We start from the raw sequence: 23,958 nt of genomic DNA, 5'->3' as shown, positions 1-23,958 counted from the left end.
TCTAACAGCCGCATTTTGTACCAACTGTAATCTTTTAATGCTAGACATAGGGAGACCCGAAAATAATACGTTACAGTAGTCGAGACGAGACGTAACGAACGCATGAATAATGATCTCAGCGTCGCTAGTGGACAAAATGGAACGAATTTTAGCGATATTACGGAGATGAAAGAAGGCCGTTTTAGTAACACTCTTAATGTGTGACTCAAAGGAGAGAGTTGGGTGGAAGATAATACCCAGATTCTTTACTGATTCGCCTTGTGTAATTGTTTGGTTGTCAAATGTTAAGGTGGTATTATTAAATAAATGTCGGTGTTTAGCAGGACCGATAATCAGCATTTCCGTTTTCTTGGCGTTGAGTTGCAAGAAGTTAGCAGACATCCATTGTTTAATTTCATTAAGACACGCCTCCAGCTGAAATAAAATGGAAGTGAACCTTAAGTATACCGTATTTTCCGCACTATAAGGCGCACCGGATTATTAGCCGCACCTTCAATGAATGGCATATTTCATAACTTTGTCCACCAATAAGCCGCCCCGGACTATAAGCCGCGCCTATGCTGCGCTAAAGGGAATGTCAAAAAAACAGTCAGATAGGTCAGTCAAACTTTAATAATATATTAAAAACCAGCGTTCTAACAACTCTGTTCACTCCCAAAATGTACGCAAATGTGCAATCACAAACATAGTAAAATTCAAAATAGTGCAGAGCAATAGCAACATAATGTTGCTCGAACGTTAATGTCACAACACACAAAATAAACATAGCGCTCACTTTCTGAAGTTATTCTTCATTCATAAATCCTTCGTCTTCGGTGTCCGAAGTGAAAAGTTGGGCAAATTTACGATCCACTGGCAGATGTTGGCGTCGTCTGGCGCTGCCTCCTCGTCTTAGTGAAGGTGTGTTCGCCTTCTGTCATCCATTGTTCCCACGCAGTTAGCAGTCTAGCTTCGAATGCCCTGTTGACACCAATATCTAGCGGCTGGAGGTCTTTTGTCAATCCACCCGGAATGACGGCGAGTATTGAATTAAGCGCGTAAGCGTGTCTCTCAATGTGCTGTTATGAGCTAGCAAATATAACAACTACACTACCCAGCATGCAACGATAGTTACGAGCATGCGCGGTAGCCCTGAGAAGCGTTGTTGTATGCTGGCAGTTAGAATGTGGTTATGAGCACGCTGTGAGTAAACGTTGAGAACTCAGTTAACACGCCTCGTCTGCATTATTTATAATTAGACAGACAACACACTTAATAGGAGCCATTTTGGGGTCTTTACATAAACACACAAATGGAAATGAAACGTCACATATCCCAGCATGCACCGCGCGCTTCTTCTACGGGGAAAAAAGATGGCGGCTGTTTACCGTAGTTGCGAGACCTAAACTTTATGAAAATGAATCTTAATATTTATCCATATATAAAGCGCACCGGGTTATAAGGCGCACTGTCAGCTTTTGAGAAAATTTGTGGTTTTTAGGTGCGCCTTATAGTGCGGAAAATACGGTAGGTTTTTTTCTTTTTATTTCACTTTTTTTTATGTTATTGGACCACTTTGAAAGTGAAACACAGCAAAATGTCCCCCAAAAATGTGTCCCTCAGCGGGGAAAGTTTGGACTAACTCCTTGGCAGCGCTGTGACGTCTGCAGAGGAATTGACGGAGCCCTGAGGTGTGTCCAAACAGATGTTGTCGCTGGGCTTTTCCGCTCCTCCCTCCGTCGGCGCCTATTGTTTGGCCCGTCGCCGTGGTTACGTCCCCTTGTTTTGCCTAGAGCGGCGTGTCGGGGCAGGCGCTGTCACGTCCGTGCGTCAAGCCCTCGCGGAGGACGAGCCGAGCGCGTCAAAAGCAGACCGGCCAATGACTTACGAGCGGGCCTTTTTTTTTTTTTTTTTTTTTTTTTTCCCCCTTCTCGACATTGTCCACATAGTTGCTGCGCACTGCGGCTGACTTACACCAGGGATCGGACGTCCAGATTAAAGCCAAAGACGTCAGAAACAAAAGGCCGTGGTTGTTTAGTCTGGAGATGCTTTGCATGTTTCTGCTGCGGGCGCCCAGACGCTGGAGCTTACCTGAGCTTTGTCTGCATCCAGCCTGCCATCAATTCTACTCAAGTCTGAACTAAGAAAGAAAGTGTTTCATACAAGGTCCTCATATGTTCTGAAGCACATTAGTGTGTGTTACAAAGCTCTAAAATGAGTGTTTGGTGCATCCAGCATCCAGCCTTTGCAGGAGCCAAGACATCCAGGGGGTTTAGCTCGCTCGTCTGCGGGAACAAACTGCCGCCACTGCTTGCCGTGCTACCGAGGTCCTTTGTCCCTGAATTGCTCACACACTCCGGCAGATTCAATGGGGGTCTGGCGGCAGATTTCTTTGACTTTATGGTTGGAAATGCATCTGCTTTGAGTGTCGCAGGATATCCACACATTCTTGCCATCTCTGTCGTAGCATAGCTACGACAGAGATAAAGTGTGCGGAACAAACGACTGACCATTTTCGTCGTCTTTCCCCACAGCCTCGTATTTTGAACAAATTTCGTCCAATTTGAACAAATTTCGTCCAATTTGAACAAATTTCGTCCAATTTCTTGCCACTTTCGCATCTTTGGGCCACTGGTGCAACTTGAATCCATCCCTGTTCGTGTTGTTACACCCTCCGACAACACACCGACGAAAGTGAGAAAACGGCGGATTGCTTCCCGATGTGACGTCAAAATTCGCCAAAATTTACCCATTTAGAGTTCGGAAATCGGTTAAAAAAATATATGGTCTTTTTTCTGCAACATCAAGGGATATTTATATTATATTTATATTATATATAATATATATATATATATATATATATATATATATATATATATATATATATTATATTTATATTATATTTATAATATATATATTATATTATATTATACAATATTGACGCTTACATAGGTCTGGTGATAATGTTCCCCTTTAAAGCAACCGCAGCACATACATATACAGGTAAAAGCCAGTAAATTAGAATATTTTGAAAAACTTGATTTATTTCAGTAATTGCATTCAAAAGGTGTAACTTGTACATTATATTTATTCATTGCACACAGACTGATGCATTCAAATGTTTATTTCATTTAATTTTCATGATTTGAAGTGGCAACAAATGAAAATCCAAAATTCCGTGTGTCACAAAATGAGAATATTACTTAAGGCTAATACAAAAAAGGGATTTTTAGAAATGTTGGCCAACTGAAAAGTATGAAAATGAAAAATATGAGCATGTACAATACTCAATACTTGGTTGGAGCTCCTTTTGCCTCAATTACTGCGTTAATGCGGCGTGGCATGGAGTCGATGAGTTTCTGGCACTGCTCAGGTGTTATGAGAGCCCAGGTTGCTCTGATAGTGGCCTTCAACTCTTCTGCGTTTTTGGGTCTGGCATTCTGCATCTTCCTTTTCACAATACCCCACAGATTTTCTATGGGGCTAAGGTCAGGGGAGTTGGCGGGCCAATTTAGAACAGAAATACCATGGTCCGTAAACCAGGCACGGGTAGATTTTGCGCTGTGTGCAGGCGCCAAGTCCTGTTGGAACTTGAAATCTCCATCTCCATAGAGCAGGTCAGCAGCAGGAAGCATGAAGTGCTCTAAAACTTGCTGGTAGACGGCTGCGTTGACCCTGGATCTCAGGAAACAGAGTGGACCGACACCAGCAGATGACATGGCACCCCAAACCATCACCCAACCATGCAAATTTTGCATTTCCTTTGGAAATCGAGGTCCCAGAGTCTGGAGGAAGACAGGAGAGGCACAGGATCCACGTTGCCTGAAGTCTAGTGTAAAGTTTCCACCATCAGTGATGGTTTGGGGTGCCATGTCATCTGCTGGTGTCGGTCCAGTCTGTTTCCTGAGATCCAGGGTCAACGCAGCCGTCTACCAGCAAGTTTTAGAGCACTTCATGCTTCCTGCTGCTGACCTGCTCTGTCAGTCACATTAGTGTGTGTTACAAAGCTCTAAAATGAGTGTTTGGTGCATCCAGCATCCAGCCTTTGCAGGAGCCCGGCTTTCGGGGGCCGCCTGCCAAGTGTGTCGACTCTTTGGGTCAAAGAGGCCCCCGCGTTATCCACTCTGCTCGGGCTGGAACACTTTATGTAACCCTCCGTTTGAAGAGAGGGCGAGCATAAACAGCATTTACTAGCACTCACGCTGAGGTGTCAAGAGTTTAAGGAGGCACTTACAGTGGGGCAAAAAAGTATTTAGTCAGCCACCGATTGTGCAAGTTCTCCCACTTAAAATGATGACAGAGGTCTGTAATTGTCATCATAGGTACACTTCAACTGTGAGAGACAGAATGTGAAAAGAAATCCAGGAATTCACATTGTAGGAATTTTAAAGAATTTATTTGTAAATTATGGTGGAAAATAAGTATTTGGTCACTTCAAACAAGGAAGATCTCTGGCTCTCACAGACCTGAAACTTCTTCTTTAAGAAGCTCTTCTGTCCTCCACTTGTTACCTGTATTAATGGCACCTGTTTGAACTTGTTATCTGTATAAAAGACACCTGTCCACAGCCTCAAACAGTCAGACTCCAAACTCCACTATGGCCAAGACCAAAGAGCTGTCGAAGGACACCAGGAAAAGAATTGTAGACCTGCACCAGACTGTGAAGAGTGAATCTACAATAGGCAAGCAGCTTGGTGTGAAAAAATCAACTGTGGGAGCAATTATCAGAAAATGGAAGACATACAAGACCACTGATAATCTCCCTCGATCTGGAGCTCCACGCAAGATCTCATCCCGTGGGGTCAAAATGATCATGAGAACGGTGAGCAAAAATTCCAGAACCACACGGGGGGACCTGGTGAATGACCTGTAGAGAGCTGGGACCAAAGTAACAAAGGTTACCATCAGTAACACACTACGCCGACAGGGAATCAAATCCTGCAGTGCCAGACGTGTCCCCTGGCTTAAGCCAGCCCGTCTGAAGTTTGCCAGAGAGCACATGGATGATACAGCAGAGGATTGGGAGAATGTCATGTGGTCAGATGAAACCAAAATAGAACTTTTTGGTATAAACTCAACTCGTCGTGTTTGGAGGAAGAAGAATACTGAGTTGCATCCCAAGAACACCATACCTACTGTGAAGCATGGGGGTGGAAACATCATGTTTTGGGGCTGTTTTTCTGCTAAGGGGACAGGCCAACTGATCCGTGTTAAGGAAAGAATGAACGGGGCCATGTATCGTGAGATTTTGAGCCAAAACCTCCTTCCATCAGTGAGAGCTTTGAAGATGAAACGTGGCTGGGTCTTCCGGCATGACAATGATCCCAAACACACCGCCCGGGCAACGAAGGAGTGGCTCCGTAAGAAGCATTTGAAAGTCCTGGAGTGGCCTAGCCAGTCTCCAGACTTCAACCCCATAGAAAATCTGTGGAGGGAGTTGAAAGTCCGTGTTGCTCGGCGACAGCCCCAAAACATCACTGCTCTCGAGAAGATCTGCATGGAGGAATGGGCCAAAATACCAGCTACTGTGTGTGCAAACCTGGTAAAGACCTATAGTAATCGTTTGACCTCTGTTATTGCCAACAAAGGTTATATTACAAAGTATTGAGTTGCATTTTTGTTATTGACCAAATACTTATTTTCCACCATCATTTACAAATAAATTCTTTAAAAATCCTACAATGTGAATTCCTGGATTTTTTTTTCACATTCTGTCTCTCACAGTTGAAGTGTACCTATGATGAAAATGACAGACCTCTGTCATCATTTTAAGTGGGAGAACTTGTATATTCATTATAACACTTATATAAGACTTTTAAAGTCATTTTGATAGTACCGTATTTTCCGCACTATAAGGCGCACCGGATTATTAGCCGCACCTTCAATGAATTGCATATTTCATAACTTTGTCCACCAATAAGCCGCCCCGGATTATAAGCCGCGCCTACGCTGCGCTAAAGGGAATGTCAAAAAAACAGTCAGATAGTTCAGTCAAACTTTAATAATATATTGAAAACCAGCGTTCTAACAACTCTGTTCACTCCCAAAATGTACGCAAATGTGCAATCACAAACATAGTAAAATTCAAAATAGTGCAGAGCAATAGCAACATAATGTTGCTCGAACGTTAATGTCACAACACACAAAATAAACATAGCGCTCACTTTCTGAAGTTATTCTTCATTCGTAAATCCTTCGAATTCTTCGTCTTCGGTGTCCGAATTGAAAAGTTGCGCAAGCGTGGGATCCAAAATGGCCGGTTCCGTCTCGTCGAAGTCATCGGAGTCAGTGTCACTGTTGTTGTCCAGTAGTTCTGTGAATCCTGCCTTCCGGAAAGCTCGGACCACAGTTGTGACCGAAATATCTGCCCAGGCATTTACGATCCACTGGCAGATGTTGGCGTATGTCGTCCGGCGCTGTCTGCCTGTCTTAGTGAAGGTGTGTTCGCCTTCGGTCATCCATTGTTCCCACGCCGTTCGCAGTCGTGATTTGAATGCCCTGTTGACACCAATATCCAGCGGTTGGAGTTCTTTGGTTAATCCACCCGGAATGACGGCGAGTGTTGTATTTGTGTGCTTCACTTGTTTTTTGACACCATCTGTGATGTGGGCGCGCATGGAGTCGTATATCAACATGGACGGAGCTGTGTGAAAAAAGCCACCCGGCCTCTTCGCGTAAACTTCCCTTAACCACTCGCTCATCTTTTCTTCATCCATCCATCCCTTCGAGTTAGCTTTTATGATGACGCCGGCTGGAAAGGTCTCTTTTGGCAAGGTCTTCCTTTTGAATATCACCATGGGAGGAAGTTTCTGGCCATTAGCATGGCAAGCTAGAACCACAGTGAAGGACGACTTCTCATTCCCTGTGGTGCGAATATTCACCGTACGTGCTCCCGTTGTATCCACAGTGCGGTTCACAGGAATATCAAAAGTCAGTGGAACCTCGTCCATGTTGATAATGTGCTCTGGCCGGATCTTTTTTTCAGCTATCTTGTTTTTACAATATGCACGGAAAGTAGCCAGCTTTTCCTTAAAGTCGTTAGGCAGTTGCTGTGAAATAGTAGTCCGTGTGCGGATGGAGAGATTGCGTCTTTTCATGAACCGGAAACACCAAGAAGCACCACCTTTAAAATCATCCAGGTGAAGTTCGCTTGCTAGCGTTGTTGCCTTCATTGGAATAGTGATGGTGCTGACACTTCTGCTTGCTGCTCTCTGCTCAACAACCCACTGTTCCAGTTCGTCCTCCAACAGTTGCCATCTTGCTTTGTTCCCTCGGAAACTCTGTTTTGTCTTCTTTACCTGGCGCAGGTCATCTTCTTGCTTCCTCCACCTACGCACCATTGATTCATTTATGTTATATTCTCTTGCTGCTGCTCTATTTCCGTGTTCTTCGGCATGACTTATTGCCTTAAGTTTAAATTCTGCGTTATAAGCGTGTCGCTTAGTAGGAGCCATTTTGTAGTCTGGTCTTTACAGATGTAGACACACAAAGGAAATGAAACGAAATATCCGCGCGCTTCTTTTTCTTCCGGGGGCGGGCGGTAGCGCTTCCTGTTCTATGGGGGCGGGTGCTTACCTTGGCGGTTGCTTGCGTAGAAGAAGAAGCGCTTCCTGTTCTACCGGGAAAAAAGATGGCGGCTGTTTACCGAAGTTGCGAGATCGAAACTTTATGAAAATGAATCGTAATAAAGCGCACCGGGTTATAAGGCGCACTGTCAGCTTTTGAGAAAATTTGTGGTTTTTAGGTGCGCCTTATAGTGCGGAAAATACGGTATATAAGACTTTTAAAGTCATTTTGATAGTAGGCTAATATAGCCACATCATGTGTTGTCTTCATTATAACACTTATATGAGAGTTTTAAAGTCATTTTGATAGTAGGCTAATATAGCTAATATAGACACTTACATCATGTGTTGTCTTCATTTTAACACTTATATAAGACGTTTAAAGTCATTTTGATAGTAGGCTAATATAGCTAATATAGACACTTACATCATGTGCTGCCTTCATTATAACACTTATATAAGACTTTTAAAGTCATATTGATAGTAGGCTAATATAGCCACATCATGTGTTGTCTTCATTATAACACTTATATATAAGTTTTTGCAGCTCCAGAAGGATTTTTTTGTTGTATTTTTGGTCCAATATAGCTCTTTCAACATTTTGGGTTGCCGACCCCTGGTCTAGGCCAATACTCAAAGGTCGACGTCCAAGCGGGTTTTTCTATTGTTAAACTTGGAACATGTTTCTCCCTCCACAGCGAAGAGCTGCGCAAAGAAGTCCGCCTTTTGAAGAAGGAGCTGAGGGCTTTAAAGCAAAGGGAAGACGGCCCCAAGCCGGTGGAGGAGGAGGTGAAGGAGGGTGAGTGGCCTGATCGTTGTTGTTGGATAACTTCCTGCAACAAGACACCTTTTAATGTTGTTTGAAAACCAACACCAACGAAGCTTGAAGACTTTTTTAAGCCGGTGGTCTCAGCTAATTGTCTCTAAAGCGAGACCTGGGAATGGATACCGGTACTCAACGGTACCAATTGTAAGTACTTTTGTGTGTGTTAATAAATATCAATGGTTTTTCATCTCATTTTTAACATTTAAAAATGAGATGATTATGATAACTGCTGTTTTAATATCACATTTGGCTAGTCAGTTCAGTCTTTGTGGATTTTAGGTTTTTGTTGCGCCCCAAAAAGTGTTAATACTGTATGTATTGTACTCATTACGCACCTGCTGTTTGACTGTCATCGTCACCAGACTTTGTTTACAAATTATTTTTTTCGTACACGGGCAAGTGGCAAACACACAATGCTGTGCACAAATAGAGGAAAACAAAACTATTGACAATAATAAAACAAAACATGGCACTGAGAATTTGAGGAAAAACGCCATCTTTGAGAATAACCGCCATCTAAAAAATTTTTGCATGAGACATCTAATAAAATATATGTAAAAATAGAATATAAATAATATATTAATAAGTTAGAATAAGCATAACATTGAGAGAATAGTACTAGTAACTAGACAAGGCAATTTCTGAAGTTGAACTGAAATCCTGACAGGATTTAGTATGAATGTAAGAATACTTTGAATGTTGGAATGGTTTGAATTTCCAGGAAAAAACGGAGTTTGGTTTGGAACTTGGGAAAGTGTTAGTTTGAATGTCCAGGATGGGTGGAATGGTTTGAATAGGTGAAAAAAATGTGTGAATTGTGGAAGTTTGAAAAATGGACAATTCATTTTGAATGTGGAAATGTCCCTGAAAACTGGGAAATGGTTGGTGGTATCAAGGAATTCCAGGAATTTCGGGAAAACCAGGATTTTTTTCCAGTTTTGTCCTGATTAAGAGGAATGTTTTGGCGGTGGAACAGTTTAAGTGGGTTGAAAAATGTGGAAGGAGTAAAAAAGGCTCAATAATTGTTTTTGTTTTTTTAAAAAGGGGAATTCTGGGAATTCCCCCCCAAAAAAATGTAACTTGGAAAAATGATAGTTTAAATGTCCAGGATGGGTGGAATGTGTTGAAGGTGGAATGGTTTGAATAGGTTGAAAAATGTGCGAATTGTGGAAGTTTGAAAAATGGACAATTCATTTTGAATGTGGAAATGTCCCTGAAAACTGGGAAATAGTTGGTGGTGTTAAGGAATTCCAGGAATTTCGGGAAAACCAGGATTTTTTTCCAGTTTTGTCCTGATTAAGAGGAATGTTTTGGCGGTGGAACGGTTTAAGTGGGTTGAAAAATGTGAAGGAGTAAAAAAGGGTGGTTTTTTAAAAAGGGGAATTCTGGGAATTCCCGGAAAAAAAAATGTAACTTGGAAAAATGATAGTTTAAATGTCCAGGATGGGTGGAATGTGTTGAAGGTGGAATGGTTTGAATAGGTTGAAAAATGTGCGAATTGTGGAAGTTTGAAAAATGGACAATTCATTTTGAATGTGGAAATGTCCCTGAAAACTGGGAAATAGTTGGTGGTATTAAGGAATTTCGGGAAAACCAGGATTTTTTCCCAGTTTTGTCCTGATTAAGAGGAATGTTTTGGCGGTGGAACGCTTTCAGTGGGTTGAAAAATGTGAAGGAGTAAAAAAGGCTCAAGAATTGTTTTTGTTTTTTTAAAAAGGGGAATTCTGGGAATTCCCGGAAAAAAAATGTAACTTGGAAAAATGATAGTTTAAATGTCCAGGATGGGTGGAATGTGTTGAAGGTGGAATAGTTTGAATAGGTTAAAAAATGTGCGAATTGTGGAAGTTTGAAAAATGGACAATTCATTTTGAATGTGGAAATGTCCCTGAAAACTGGGAAATAGTTGGTGGTATTAAGGAATTTCGGGAAAACCAGGATTTTTTTCCAGTTTTGTCCTGATTAAGAGGAATGTTTTGGCGGTGGAACGCTTTCAGTGGGTTGAAAAATGTGAAGGAGTAAAAAAGGGTCAAGAATTGTTTTTGTTTTTTAAAAAAAAGGGGAATTCTGGGAATTCCCGGAAAAAAAATATAACTTGGAAAAATGATAGTTTAAATGTCCAGGATGGGTGGAATGTGTTGAAGGTGGAATGGTTTGAATAGGTTGAAAAATGTGCGAATTGTGGAAGTTTGAAAAATGGACAATTCATTTTGAATGTGGAAATGTCCCTGAAAACTGGGAAATAGTTGGTGGTATTAAGGAATTCCAGGAATTTTGGGAAAACCAGGATTTTTTCCAGTTTTGTCCTGATTAAGAGGAATGTTTTGGCGGTGGAACGGTTTAAGTGGGTTGAAAAATGTGAAGGAGTAAAAAAGGGTGTTTTTTTAAAAAGGGGAATTCTGGGAATTCCCGGAAAAAAAAATGTAACTTGGAAAAATGATAGTTTAAATGTCCAGGATGGGTGGAATGTGTTGAAGGTGGAATGGTTTGAATAGGTTGAAAAATGTGCGAATTGTGGAAGTTTGAAAAATGGACAATTCATTTTGAATGTGGAAATGTCCCTGAAAACTGGGAAATAGTTGGTGGTATTAAGGAATTTCGGGAAAACCAGGATTTTTTCCCAGTTTTGTCCTGATTAAGAGGAATGTTTTGGCGGTGGAATGCTTTCAGTGGGTTGAAAAATGTGAAGGAGTAAAAAAGGCTCAAGAATTGTTTTTGTTTTTTTAAAAAGGGGAATTCTGGGAATTCCCGGAAAAAAAATGTAACTTGGAAAAATGAAAGTTTAAATGTCCAGGATGGGTGGAATGTGTTGAAGGTGGAATAGTTTGAATAGGTTAAAAAATGTGCGAATTGTGGAAGTTTGAAAAATGGACAATTCATTTTGAATGTGGAAATGTCCCTGAAAACTGGGAAATAGTTGGTGGTATTAAGGAATTTCGGGAAAACCAGGATTTTTTTCCAGTTTTGTCCTGATTAAGAGGAATGTTTTGGCGGTGGAACGCTTTCAGTGGGTTGAAAAATGTGAAGGAGTAAAAAAGGGTCAAGAATTGTTTTTGTTTTTTAAAAAAAAGGGGAATTCTGGGAATTCCCGGAAAAAAAATATAACTTGGAAAAATGATAGTTTAAATGTCCAGGATGGGTGGAATGTGTTGAAGGTGGAATGGTTTGAATAGGTTGAAAAATGTGCGAATTGTGGAAGTTTGAAAAATGGACAATTCATTTTGAATGTGGAAATGTCCCTGAAAACTGGGAAATAGTTGGTGGTATTAAGGAATTCCAGGAATTTTGGGAAAACCAGGATTTTTTCCAGTTTTGTCCTGATTAAGAGGAATGTTTTGGCGGTGGAACGGTTTAAGTGGGTTGAAAAATGTGAAGGAGTAAAAAAGGGTGTTTTTTAAAAAAGGGGAATTCTGGGAATTCCCGGAAAAAAAATATAACTTGGAAAAATGATAGTTTAAATATCCAGGATGGGTGGAATGTGTTGAAGGTGGAATGGTTTGAATAGGTTGAAAAATGTGCGAATTGTGGAAGTTTGAAAAATGGACAATTCATTTTGAATGTGGAAATGTCCCTGAAAACTGGGAAATAGTTGGTGGTATTAAGGAATTCCAGGAATTTCGGGAAAACCAGGATTTTTTTCCAGTTTTGTCCTGATTAAGAGGAATGTTTTGGCGGTGGAACGCTTTAAGTGGGTTGAAAAATGTGGAAGGAGTAAAAAAGGCTCAATAATTGTTTTTGTTTTTTTAAAAAGGGGAATTCTGGGAATTCCCCCCCAAAAAAATGTAACTTGGAAAAATGATAGTTTAAATGTCCAGGATGGGTGGAATGTGTTGAAGGTGGAATTGTTTGAATAGGTTGAAAAATGTGCGAATTGTGGAAGTTTGAAAAATGGACAATTCATTTTGAATGTGGAAATGTCCCTGAAAACTGGGAAATGGTTGGTGGTATTAAGGAATTCCAGGAATTTCGGGAAAACCAGGATTTTTTTCCCAGTTTTGTCCTGATTAAGAGGAATGTTTTGGTGGTGGAACGGTTTAAATGGGTTGGAAAATGTGAAGGAGTAAAAAAGGGTCAAGAATTGTTTTTGTTTTTTAAAAAAAGGGGAATTCTGGGAATTCCCGGAAAAAAAATATAACTTGGAAAAATGATAGTTTAAATGTCCAGGATGGGTGGAATGTGTTGAAGGTGGAATGGTTTGAATAGGTTGAAAAATGTGCGAATTGTGGAAGTTTGAAAAATGGACAATTCATTTTGAATGTGGAAATGTCCCTGAAAACTGGGAAATAGTTGGTGGTATTAAGGAATTCCAGGAATTTCGGGAAAACCAGGATTTTTTTCCCAGTTTTGTCCTGATTAAGAGGAATGTTTTGGCGGTGGAACGGTTTAAATGGGTTGGAAAATGTGAAGGAGTAAAAAAGGGTCAAGAATTGTTTTTGTTTTTTAAAAAAAGGGGAATTCTGGGAATTCCCGGAAAAAAAATATAACTTGGAAAAATGATAGTTTAAATGTCCAGGATGGGTGGAATGTGTTGAAGGTGGAATGGTTTGAATAGGTTGAAAAATGTGCGAATTGTGGAAGTTTGAAAAATGGACAATTCATTTTGAATGTGGAAATGTCCCTGAAAACTGGGAAATAGTTGGTGGTATTAAGGAATTCCAGGAATTTCGGGAAAACCAGGATTTTTTTCCAGTTTTGTCCTGATTAAGAGGAATGTTTTGGCGGTGGAACGGTTTAAGTGGGTTGAAAAATGTGGAAGGAGTAAAAAAGGCTCAAGAATTGTTTTTGTTTTTTTAAAAAGGGGAATTCTGGGAATTCCCCCCCAAAAAAATGTAACTTGGAAAAATGATAGTTTAAATGTCCAGGATGGGTGGAATGTGTTGAAGGTGGAATGGTTTGAATAGGTTGAAAAATGTGGAAATGGTGAAAGTTTGAAAAATGCCCAATTCATTTTGAATGGGGAAATGTCCCTGAAAACTGGGAAATAGTTGGTGGTATTAAGGAATTCCAGGAATTTCGGGAAAACCAGGATTTTTTCCAGTTTTGTCCTGATTAAGAGGAATGTTTTGGCGGTGGAACGCTTTCAGTGGGTAGAAAAATGTGAAGGAGTAAAAAAGGCTCAAGAATTGTTTTTGTTTTTTTAAAAAGGGGAATTTCCGGAAAAAAAATGTAACTTCGAAAAATGATAGTTTAAATGTCCAGGATGGGTGGAATGTGTTGAAGGTGGAATGGTTTGAATAGGTTGAAAAATGTGCGAATTGTGGAAGTTTGAAAAATGGACAATTCATTTTGAATGTGGAAATGTCCCTGAAAACTGGGAAATAGTTGGTGGTATTAAGGAATTCCAGGAATTTCGGGAAAACCAGGATTTTGTCCAGTTTTGTCCTGATTAAGAGGAATGTTTTGGCGGTGGAACGGTTTAAGTGGGTTGAAAAATGTGAAGGAGTAAAAAAGGGTGTTTTTTTAAAAAGGGGAATTCTGGGAATTCCCGGAAAAAAAATATAACTTGGAAAAATGATAGTTTAAATGTCCAGGATGGGTGGAATGTGTTGAAGGTGGAATGGTTTGAATAGGTTGAAAAATGTGCGAATTGTGGAAGTTTGAAAAATGGACAATTCATTTTGAATGTGGAAATGTCCCTGAAAACTGGGAAATAGTTGGTGGTATTAAGGAATTCCAGGAATTTCGGGAAAACCAGGATTTTTTTCCAGTTTTGTCCTGATTAAGAGGAATGTTTTGGCGGTGGAACGGTTTAAGTGGGTTGAAAAATGTGAAGGAGTAAAAAAGGGTGTTTTTTTAAAAAGGGGAATTCTGGGAATTCCCGGAAAAAAAATGTAACTTGTAAAAATGATAGTTTAAATGTCCAGGGTGGGTGGAATGTGTTGAAGGTGGAATGGTTTGAATAGGTTGAAAAATGTGGAAATGGTGAAAGTTTGAAAAATGCCCAATTCATTTTGAATGGGGAAATGTCCCTGAAAACTGGGAAATAGTTGGTGGTATTAAGGAATTCCAGGAATTTTGGGAAAACCAGGATTTTTTCCAGTTTTGTCCTGATTAAGAGGAATGTTTTGGCGGTGGAACGGTTTAAGTGGGTTGAAAAATGTGAAGGAGTAAAAAAGGCTCAAGAATTGTTTTTGTTTTTTTAAAAAGGGGAATTCTGGGAATTCCCGAAAAAAAAATGTAATTTGGAAAAATGATAGTTTAAATGTCCAGGATGGGTGGAATGTGTTGAAGGTGGAATGGTTTGAACAGGTTGAAAAATGTGGAAATGGTGAAAGTTTGAAAAATGCCCAATTCATTTTGAATGTGGAAATGTCCCTGAAAACTGGGAAATAGTTGGTGGTATTAAGGAATTCCAGGAATTTCGGGAAAACCAGGATTTTTTCCAGTTTTGTCCTGATTAAGAGGAATGTTTTGGCGGTGGAACGCTTTAAGTGGGTTGAAAAATGTGAAGGAGTAAAAAAGGCTCAAGAATTGTTTTTGTTTTTTTAAAAAGGGGAATTCTGGGAATTCCCGAAAAAAAAATGTAACTTGTAAAAATGATAGTTTAAATGTCCAGGATGGGTGGAATGTGTTGAAGGTGGAATGGTTTGAATAGGTTGAAAAATGTGGAAATGGTGAAATTTTGAAAAATGCCCAATTCATTTTGAATGGGGAAAAATGTCCCGGAAAACATGGTATTCTGGGAAATGTGGGAATTTTTGGAATTTGTCAAGGGAAAGCCTGCGATTCCCGAATAGGCTGAACAGTTAGAAGTTGGAACAGTTTGAATCGAATGGAAAATGTGGAAGATAGAGCGCGCCAAAATCTGGAGAAGAAGAATAAACAGATGAATTTTAGTGTAGAAAAGCACTTGTGTGAATGTTTTGGAGCATTCACACAATAATAATAAATATATAATATAGAAAATAATAAAAACATAACGCATCTTAGTTGTAGTTTTCATTAACAAATGTAAAGGTGTTAAAATCGCCATGTAAAATCGCTAATGCTAATTAGTAGCATGTAAATAGCAAAGCCAATGTATATTAGCATCAAGCTAGCGCATTTTGGGAAAAGTAGAGCCCTACTTTACTAACATTGGAGCGTTTTTTTTAAATCAATATTACTTTGTTGGCATTGAACATTGCAAGTCCGCTCTCGGTGCTGCCGTAACAAGGCAACGTTGGATTTTACATGACTAAGTGCCCGGTAGGGACCAGGAGTTTCGGTCTGTGGCAAAAAAAATAGCGAATTCAGTAGGGCTGTCATAAATAATAAATCTATTTTTGAATGAATCGCGATTCTTATTTGTAACAATTCTTAATCAATTAAAAAAAATAGAAAATAGATTTTTGAATTAATCGCGATTCTTATTTGTAGCAATGCTTAATCGATTCAAAGAATCAAAAATAGATGTTTTTAATTTAATTTAATTTAATTTAATTTAATTTAATTTAATTTTATTTTATTTTTCATTCTGTCCTTTCCAACCAACCACTCGGGCAAATCATATCGTTGATGTCGATGCACAGCATGATGTCCACATTTACTTGTGTACATTTACTAAGTGTGCGGTACTTCTCTTTAACTTTAATAAATGTTTCGGTAGAATTGTATTAGTGTATTTTTCGGACCATATGGCTCACCGGAGTATAGGGCGCATTAAAGGGGTCATGTTATGATTTTTTTTTGTATCCTGTGAACAACCGTCCGACCGGAACTCTCTAATAACTAAAGTTCCTTGGGTGGATAATGTATACTCACTACACCGGTATGTTTTAGTGCTTTCATGGCGAATTTACTGACAGATATAAGTAAGAACTTTACACTACTTTATATTAGAAATGGCAACAGAGGAGGATGAATGTCACATAACAAGAAGATAGAGGAAAAGAAGAAGCTTATCAACTACAGACTACAATTTTCAGGACTTATGCAGGTCCCAAATACACATCAGCAGGTACCGAAAGGTAACAACTGTTGTTTTTGCATAATATTGCGAAACAAAACGGCAGATAATGTCTGCTAATAGGTGCTATTTTGCGGTCATAATAATACCTTACGTTGAAGCACAGTACGTCTGACTATGGTAGCCGTAATGCTCTGACAATCCATCAAGCGGTGCAATTTCATACCTTACCAAAATCGTACTAAAACATTTTGACCGGTTTTTGAGCGCCGTGTGTCATGTTCTACATTCTCAATGGAACATTTAAATGTTTGGTGTTGTTTACTGCCGTCATCTTGCAGTCTCCACGTATCTCTTATGTGTGACTGCCATCTACTGGTCACAATTATCATTACACTATGGACCAAAATAGCTTCGAGGTCTGTGAGCATAACCAGAGTTATTCCGTACATTAGGCGCACTGTCGAGTTTTGTGGAAATTGAAGTATTTTAAGTGCGCCCGATAGTCCGAAAGATACGGTAAACAAAACCAGTTTTCTTTGAAGTAATACAGAAATTTATCAGAGCTGTTATCTGTTTTATGGAGGAAAGTAGTTAATCATGGAACGAGCATATTATATAAAAGTAATCATTTCGAATTGAGAATCTATTTTGAATCAATCGTTACCCCCAAGAACCGAATCGAGTCATGTGGTGGCCAAAGATTCCCAGCCCTAGGATTCAGTACTCATCCCTACGAGCAACCTTCCTCCATTTGATCACTTAGTTGCAGACGTCCATTGTTCTCCCCTTCCTCCTCCTCGCAAGGTTCTGTTTGCAAACTCCCCCGACCTCCTGCGTCCAATGAGACGGTGCCCTCGGAACGCCTCGGAACGCCTCGGAACTCGGCCCGCGCCAGAAAAAGCGCCTCAGTTGCACAAGACTGGAGTCTTGCCGAGCTTCACCGCGGGCCTCTGTTGCCCAAACACTTTTAGCAGAAAGAACGCAATGACGTCCGTTGTGAGGACACAATGGAGCCGAGCCCTTCCAAAAGCGGGACGAGGCCTCCCACGTCGCGTGGCAACGAGGTTGGTCGGTCCCTTTTAACGGCGACGGGTCCTTCTTAGGAACACATAAATCAGGGATGTCAAACTGGTTTTCATCGAGGGCCATACTTGCCAACCTTGAGACCTCCGATTTCGGGGGGTGGGGGGTGGGGGCGGGGGCGGGGGCGTGGTCGTGGGTGGGGTGGGGGGCATGGTTGGGGGCGTGGTTAAGATATATGTATATATATAAGAAATACTTGACTTTCAGTGAATTCTAGCTATATATATATATATATATATATATATATATATATATATATATATATATAAATAAAATAAATAAAATAAATACTTGAATTTCAGTGTTCATTTACAAACTACAACTCACAAACACTTTAGAGTTAGGCTCCACCATCAGAATGTGTACTTAAACTTATAAAGATCACATGGATATTATTCAGTGAGTTGATTCACCAAAACTAACCTGTTATACAGGAGGAAAAAGCACACAGGACGTTTCAATTGTTCACAGACTGGTCGCGCTCATCAGAATGACAAGACACTTCCGGTCTGCAGGTGATAGCATTCAATTGGGAAGAAACGCCCTACTGCCCCCTACTGACCAATGTGAATACTGATAAATGTGTAATGACAGCTCCAAAAACTAATTCAAACCACAAGATAAAATAAATAAATCAACACAAAAATGTGACACATTATGGGTGGGTCACATATGCATGTACAGTAGATGGCAGTATTGTCCTGTTTAAAAGTGTCACAACATTGCTGTTTACGGCAGACGAACTGCTTTACGGTAGACACTGTTGTTGTGTGTTGTCAACACGTCACTCGGGTCCGCCTGAATTTCGGGAGTTTTTCGGGAGAAAATTTGTCCCGGGAGGTTTTCGGGAGAGGCGCTGAATTTCGGGAGTCTCCCGGAAAATCTGGGAGGGTTGGCAAGTATGTCGAGGGCCCACGTGGCAGTTATGGCTGCCATCAGCTTGTAACGGTGAATAATGTGTGAACCACAAAGCTCACCTTTTGTGCATTCACGCACAGTATAAAACGTTTGGTGGACAAACTACGACGGAAAAGGAGTGGCTTAGACACGTCTTTATGTGGCAGCTTTGGAGAAAGACCTTCAGTATATCAGTATGTGGAATAAAATGATGGAATGGATTAAGCAAAGCAATCAAACAATGTACTAATAATATGAGTAACTCTTCAAACTTAAAGTGTTTACAAAGTACAAAGAAGAAGAACTATGATAAACATTCTGAATTTATTTCATCCATCCATTTATTTTCAAAATAATCTTACTCATCTCACCGTATGAAATATAACTTACTTCACCGAGTATTATTTATTTATTTTTATTGTGATTACTTATGGAGTATATTGTGAATAAATTGAGAACAGGAAGTGAACAAAAGTTTTAGCAACTGTTATTTAAAGAAAAAGGGGTCGGACTAAATAAGCTCTGCTTCTTCCTACTCCTTTTCGTACATGTTGAAAAGAGAAACTGGAAATTGTGATGTATCATGTATGTATGCATGAATGTTCCAAATAAACTCAACTCAACTCAAAGTTGTACATGTAAACAAACTACGGTGAGTTCAAGGACCGCTCAAATTAGTAGGACAAAAGGCATTGTTAATATAAACATTGGGATTTCTAACAATATTAAAACAAAAAATATATTTTTGCCCTCATCTTTTTCCATTTTTAACATTTTTGAAAAAGCTCCAGGGAGCCACTAGGGCGGCGCTAGAGAGCCGCGGGTTTCCGACCCCCGCCTTGGACAAACCAGCTGAACGCGACCAGAGATGGCGTGTAGGCGTGAGAGCGCCCTGACACGGCATTTCTCCGCTTAGTTCCCTTCAAGACCTTCGCCAAGGTTATTCCTGTCGGGAGCAGAAGTTAAATCCACGATAGAGAATTCTTACATGTGATGGGCCGGTGGCCACAGCGGGGGGGAGATGGATGTCTGCAAGGAGGCCGTAAATCTCTTAAAGCTGCAGGACTCTGCGGCGAAGGCTTGTTTTATCTGAGCGACACGCGCTCGCACGTTAGCCTGCGAGCTCCAAATCTGAGTCTTCCAGCTTCTCGCCGCACTGAGAGGATGCTCCTCATTGCCAGAGAATATCCTCTTGGCGCTTGACTCTCCTGATTGACAAATTGTTTCCTTCTTTCAAATGTCAAACGTGAAAAAAGCCTTCTTTTCTCGGAGATGATCTCCTCCAGACCTCAAAACGTTGAACTGAGGCAGCGAAAACCATGCAAATGAGAGGCTGGGGCCAAAGGAATGTGTTGTATTTTGGCTCCCGGTTAGCATCGTAGTGCACCTGAACATCATGCAGGTAACCAGGAAGTGGGGTATTATTGTCAACTGCATGAGGTGTGAACGCTCCAATGATGAAGTTGAAGTGAAACGCCGACAGAATGTAGTATGAATGTAAGAATAGTTTGAATGTTGGAATGGTTTCAATGTTGAAGAGTTTGAATTTCCAGGAAAACCGGAATTTGGTTTGGAACTTGGGAAAGTTTTAGTTGGATGAGTGGAATATGTTGATGTTGGAATGGTTTGAGTAGGTTGAAAAATGTGTGAATTGTGCAACTTGGAAAAAATGTCCCATTCATTTCAATGGGAACTTCCTGGAAATTTGGGAATTTAGGGAAAAGACGGATTTTTTGGAAAATGATGAGGAGCATGAATGTCCTGAATGAGCTGAATTGGTTGGTGTTGGAATTGTTTAAATCGGTCAAGAAATGTTAATGTAGTAACAGTTTTTAATTGAAAAATGGAATTTCGGGAAAACCGGGAATTTTTCAAGTCCTTAAACCAACTTGTTTTTTTGTCCTGACTAAGAGGAATGTTTTGACAGTGTCAAAACACTGCACTAAAAAAGGTTAGAAAAAAACAGGAATTCCTGGAAATTTGTTGAACGTGGAAAAAATGGTGGTTTGAATTTCCAGGATGAGTTGAAAATGTTGAAGGTGGAATCGTTTGAATCGGTTGAAAAATGTGGGAATTGTGAAAGTTTGAAAAATGGACAATTCATTGTGAATGAGTAAAATGCCCCTAAAAACTGGGAATTCTTGGAAATCCGGGAATTTTTTCTTCTTCTAATTGTTGAACAGGCTAAATATTTTGAAGTCGGAAGGGTTTGAATCGGATGAAAAATGTAGGAGTTGTGGAACTTTGAAAAATGTCCCATTCTTTTCAATGTTGAAGTAGTAACATTTCTAATTGAGAAATGGTATTGCGAAATTCCTGGAATTTCCCGAATACCGAGAATTTTTCCAGTTCAAGAAACTACTTTGTTTTTTTGTCTTGATTAAGAGGAATGTTTGGATGGTGGAACGGTTGAAGTGGGTTGAAAAATGTGTAAGGAGTAGTTACCAGAAAAAAGGGTCAAAAAAGGGTTTGAAAAAACGGGAATTCCTGGAAAAAATGTTATCTTGAAAAAATTATATTTTGAATGTCCAGGATGAGTGGAATGTGTTGAAGGAGGAATGGTTTGAATAGGTTAAAAAATGTGGGAATTGTGCAACTAGGAAAAATGTCCCATTCATTTCAATGAGAACTTCCTGGAAATGTAGGAATTTTTGGAAAAAGGGGATTTAATTTTTTTTTAATTATGAGCATGAATGTCCTGAATGAGCTGAATTGGTTGGTGTTGGAATTGTTTAAATCGCTCAAGAAATGTTGAAGTAGTAACAGTTTTTAATTGAAAAATGGAATTACAGAATTTCGGGAAAACCGGGAATTTTCAAGTCCTTAAACCAACTTGTTTTTTTGTCCTGACTAAGAGGAATGTTTTGACAGTGTCAAAACACTGCACTAAAAAAGGTTAGAAAAAAACAGGAATTCCTGGAAATTTGTTGAACGTGGAAAAATGGTTGTTTGAATTTCCAGGAAAACCGGAATTTGGTTTGGAACTTGGGAAAGTTTTAGTTGGATGAGTGGAATATGTTGATGTTGGAATGGTTTGAGTAGGTTGAAAAATGTGTGAATTGTGCAACTTGGAAAAAATGTCCCATTCATTTCAATGGGAACTTCCTGGAAATTTGGGAATTTAGGGAAAAGAGGGATTTTTTTGAAAATGATGAGGAGCATGAAGGTCCTGAATGAGCTGAATTGGTTGGTGTTGGAATTGTTTAAATCGGTCAAAAAATGTTGAAGTAGTAACCATTTTTAATTGAAAAATGGAATTTCGGGAAAACCGGGAATTTTTCAAGTCCTTAAACCAACTTGTTTTTTTGTCCTGACTAAGAGGAATGTTTTGACAGTGTCAAAACACTGCACTAAAAAAGGTTGGAAATGAGGTTAGAAAAAAACAGGAATTCCTGGAAATTTGTTGAACGTGGAAAAAATGGTTGTTTGAATTTCCAGGATGAGTTGAAAATGTTGAAGGTGGAATCGTTTGAATCGGTTGAAAAATGTGGGAATTGTGAAAGTTTGAAAAATGGACAATTCATTGTGAATGAGTAAAATGCCCCTAAAAACTGGGAATTCTTGGAAATCCGGGAATTTTTTCTTCTTCTAATTGTTGAACAGGCTAAATATTTTGAAGTCGGAAGGGTTTGAATCGGATGAAAAATGTAGGAGTTGTGGAACTTTGAAAAATGTCCCATTCTTTTCAATGTTGAAGTAGTAACATTTCTAATTGAGAAATGGTATTGCGAAATTCCTGGAATTTCCCGAATACCGAGAATTTTTCCAGTTCAAGAAACTACTTTGTTTTTTTGTCTTGATTAAGAGGAATGTTTGGATGGTGGAACGGTTGAAGTGGGTTGAAAAATGTGTAAGGAGTAGTTACCAGAAAAAAGGGTCAAAAAAGGGTTTGAAAAAACGGGAATTCCTGGAAAAAAATTTATCTTGAAAAAATGATATTTTGAATGTCCAGGATGAGTGGAATGTGTTGAAGGAGGAATGGTTTGAATAGGTTAAAAAATGTGGGAATTGTGCAACTAGGAAAAATGTCCCATTCATTTCAATGAGAACTTCCTGGAAATGTAGGAATTTTTGGAAAAAGGGGATTTAATTTTTTTTTAATTATGAGCATGAATGTCCTGAATGAGCTGAATTGATTGGTGTTGGAATTGTTTAAATCGGTCAAGAAATGTTGAAGTAGTAACAGTTTTTAATTGAAAAATGGAATTACAGAATTTCGGGAAAACCGGGAATTTTCAAGTCCTTAAACCAACTTGTTTTTTTGTCCTGACTAAGAGGAATGTTTTGACAGTGTCAAAACACTGCACTAAAAAAGGTTAGAAAAAAACAGGAATTCCTGGAAATTTGTTGAACGTGGAAAAATGGTTGTTTGAATTTCCAGGAAAACCGGAATTTGGTTTGGAACTTGGGAAAGTTTTAGTTGGATGAGTGGAATATGTTGATGTTGGAATGGTTTGAGTAGGTTGAAAAATGTGTGAATTGTGCAACTTGGAAAAAATGTCCCATTCATTTCAATGGGAACTTCCTGGAAATTTGGGAATTTAGGGAAAAGAGGGATTTTTTTGAAAATGATGAGGAGCATGTATGTCCTGAATGAGCTGAATTGGTTGATGTTGGAATTGTTTAAATCGGTCAAGAAATGTTGAAGTAGTAACAGTTTTTAATTGAAAAATGGAATTACAGAATTTCGGGAAAACCGGGAATTTTCAAGTCCTTAAACCAAATTGTTTTTTTGTCCTGACTAAGAGGAATGTTTTGACAGTGTCAAAACACTGCACTAAAAAAGGTTAGAAAAAAACAGGAATTCCTGGAAATTTGTTGAACGTGGAAAAATGGTTGTTTGAATTTCCAGGATGAGTTGAAAGTGTTGAAGGTGGAATCGGTTGAAAAAATGTGGGAATTGGGGAAGTTTGAAAAATGGACAATTCATTGTGAATGAGTAAAAGGCCCCTGAATTCTTGGAAATCCTGGAATGTTTTAAAATAATTGTTGAGGGAGAGCACACGATTCCTGGACAGACTGAATATTTTGAAGTTGGAACGGTTTGAATCGGATGAAAAATGTGGAATTTGTGGAACTTTGACAAATGTCCCATTCATGTCAATGGGAACTTCCTGGAAATTGGGGAATTTCGGGAAAAGTGGGATTTTTTTTTAAAATGAATTGGTTGGTTTTTGGAAATGTTGAATTGAATGTTTAATTGAAAAATGGAATTACGGAATTTCGGGAAAACCGGGAAATTTTCAAGTCCTTAAACCAACTTGTTTTTTTGTCCTGACTAAGAGGAATGTTTTGACAGTGTCAAAACACTGCACTAAAAAAGGTTAGAAAAAAACAGGAATTCCTGGAAATTTGTTGAACGTGGAAAAAAGGTTGTTTGAATTTCCAGGATGAGTTAAAAATGTTGAAGGTGTAATCGTTTGAATCGGTTGAAAAATGTGGGAATTGTGGAAGTTTGAAAAATGGACAATTCTTTGTGAATGAGTAAAATGCCCCTAAAAACTGGGAATTCTTGGAAAAATTTAAATTAGAATAATTGTTGAGGGAGAGCACACGATTCCTGGACAGACTGAATATTTTGAAGTTGGAACGGTTTGAATTGGATAAAAAATATGGAATTTGTGGAACTTTGAAAAATGTCCCATTCATGTCAATGAGAACTTTGTGGAAATTGGGGAATTTCAGGAAAAGTGGGAATTTTTTTTTTTTTTAATGAATGT

General features: G+C 39.3%; 1 protein-coding gene across 1 annotated transcript in view; it reads left to right on the top strand.

The window, feature by feature from the left end:
- cwc27 (CWC27 spliceosome associated cyclophilin) overlaps positions 1-23,958 on the top strand; it is a 112,187-nt gene that overhangs the window by 49,930 nt on the left and 38,299 nt on the right. The window contains exon 12 of the mRNA XM_061966342.1: positions 8,243-8,343. Coding sequence (XP_061822326.1) covers positions 8,243-8,343 — 101 coding nt within the window. The remainder of the gene's footprint in view (positions 1-8,242; positions 8,344-23,958) is intronic.

The sequence above is a fragment of the Nerophis lumbriciformis genome, linkage group LG11, assembly GCF_033978685.3.
Source record: "Nerophis lumbriciformis linkage group LG11, RoL_Nlum_v2.1, whole genome shotgun sequence".
NCBI classification, from domain to species: domain Eukaryota; kingdom Metazoa; phylum Chordata; class Actinopteri; order Syngnathiformes; family Syngnathidae; genus Nerophis; species Nerophis lumbriciformis.
Note: the sequence above shows the minus strand (reverse complement) of the source record. Positions and strands in the feature narration are given on the sequence as shown.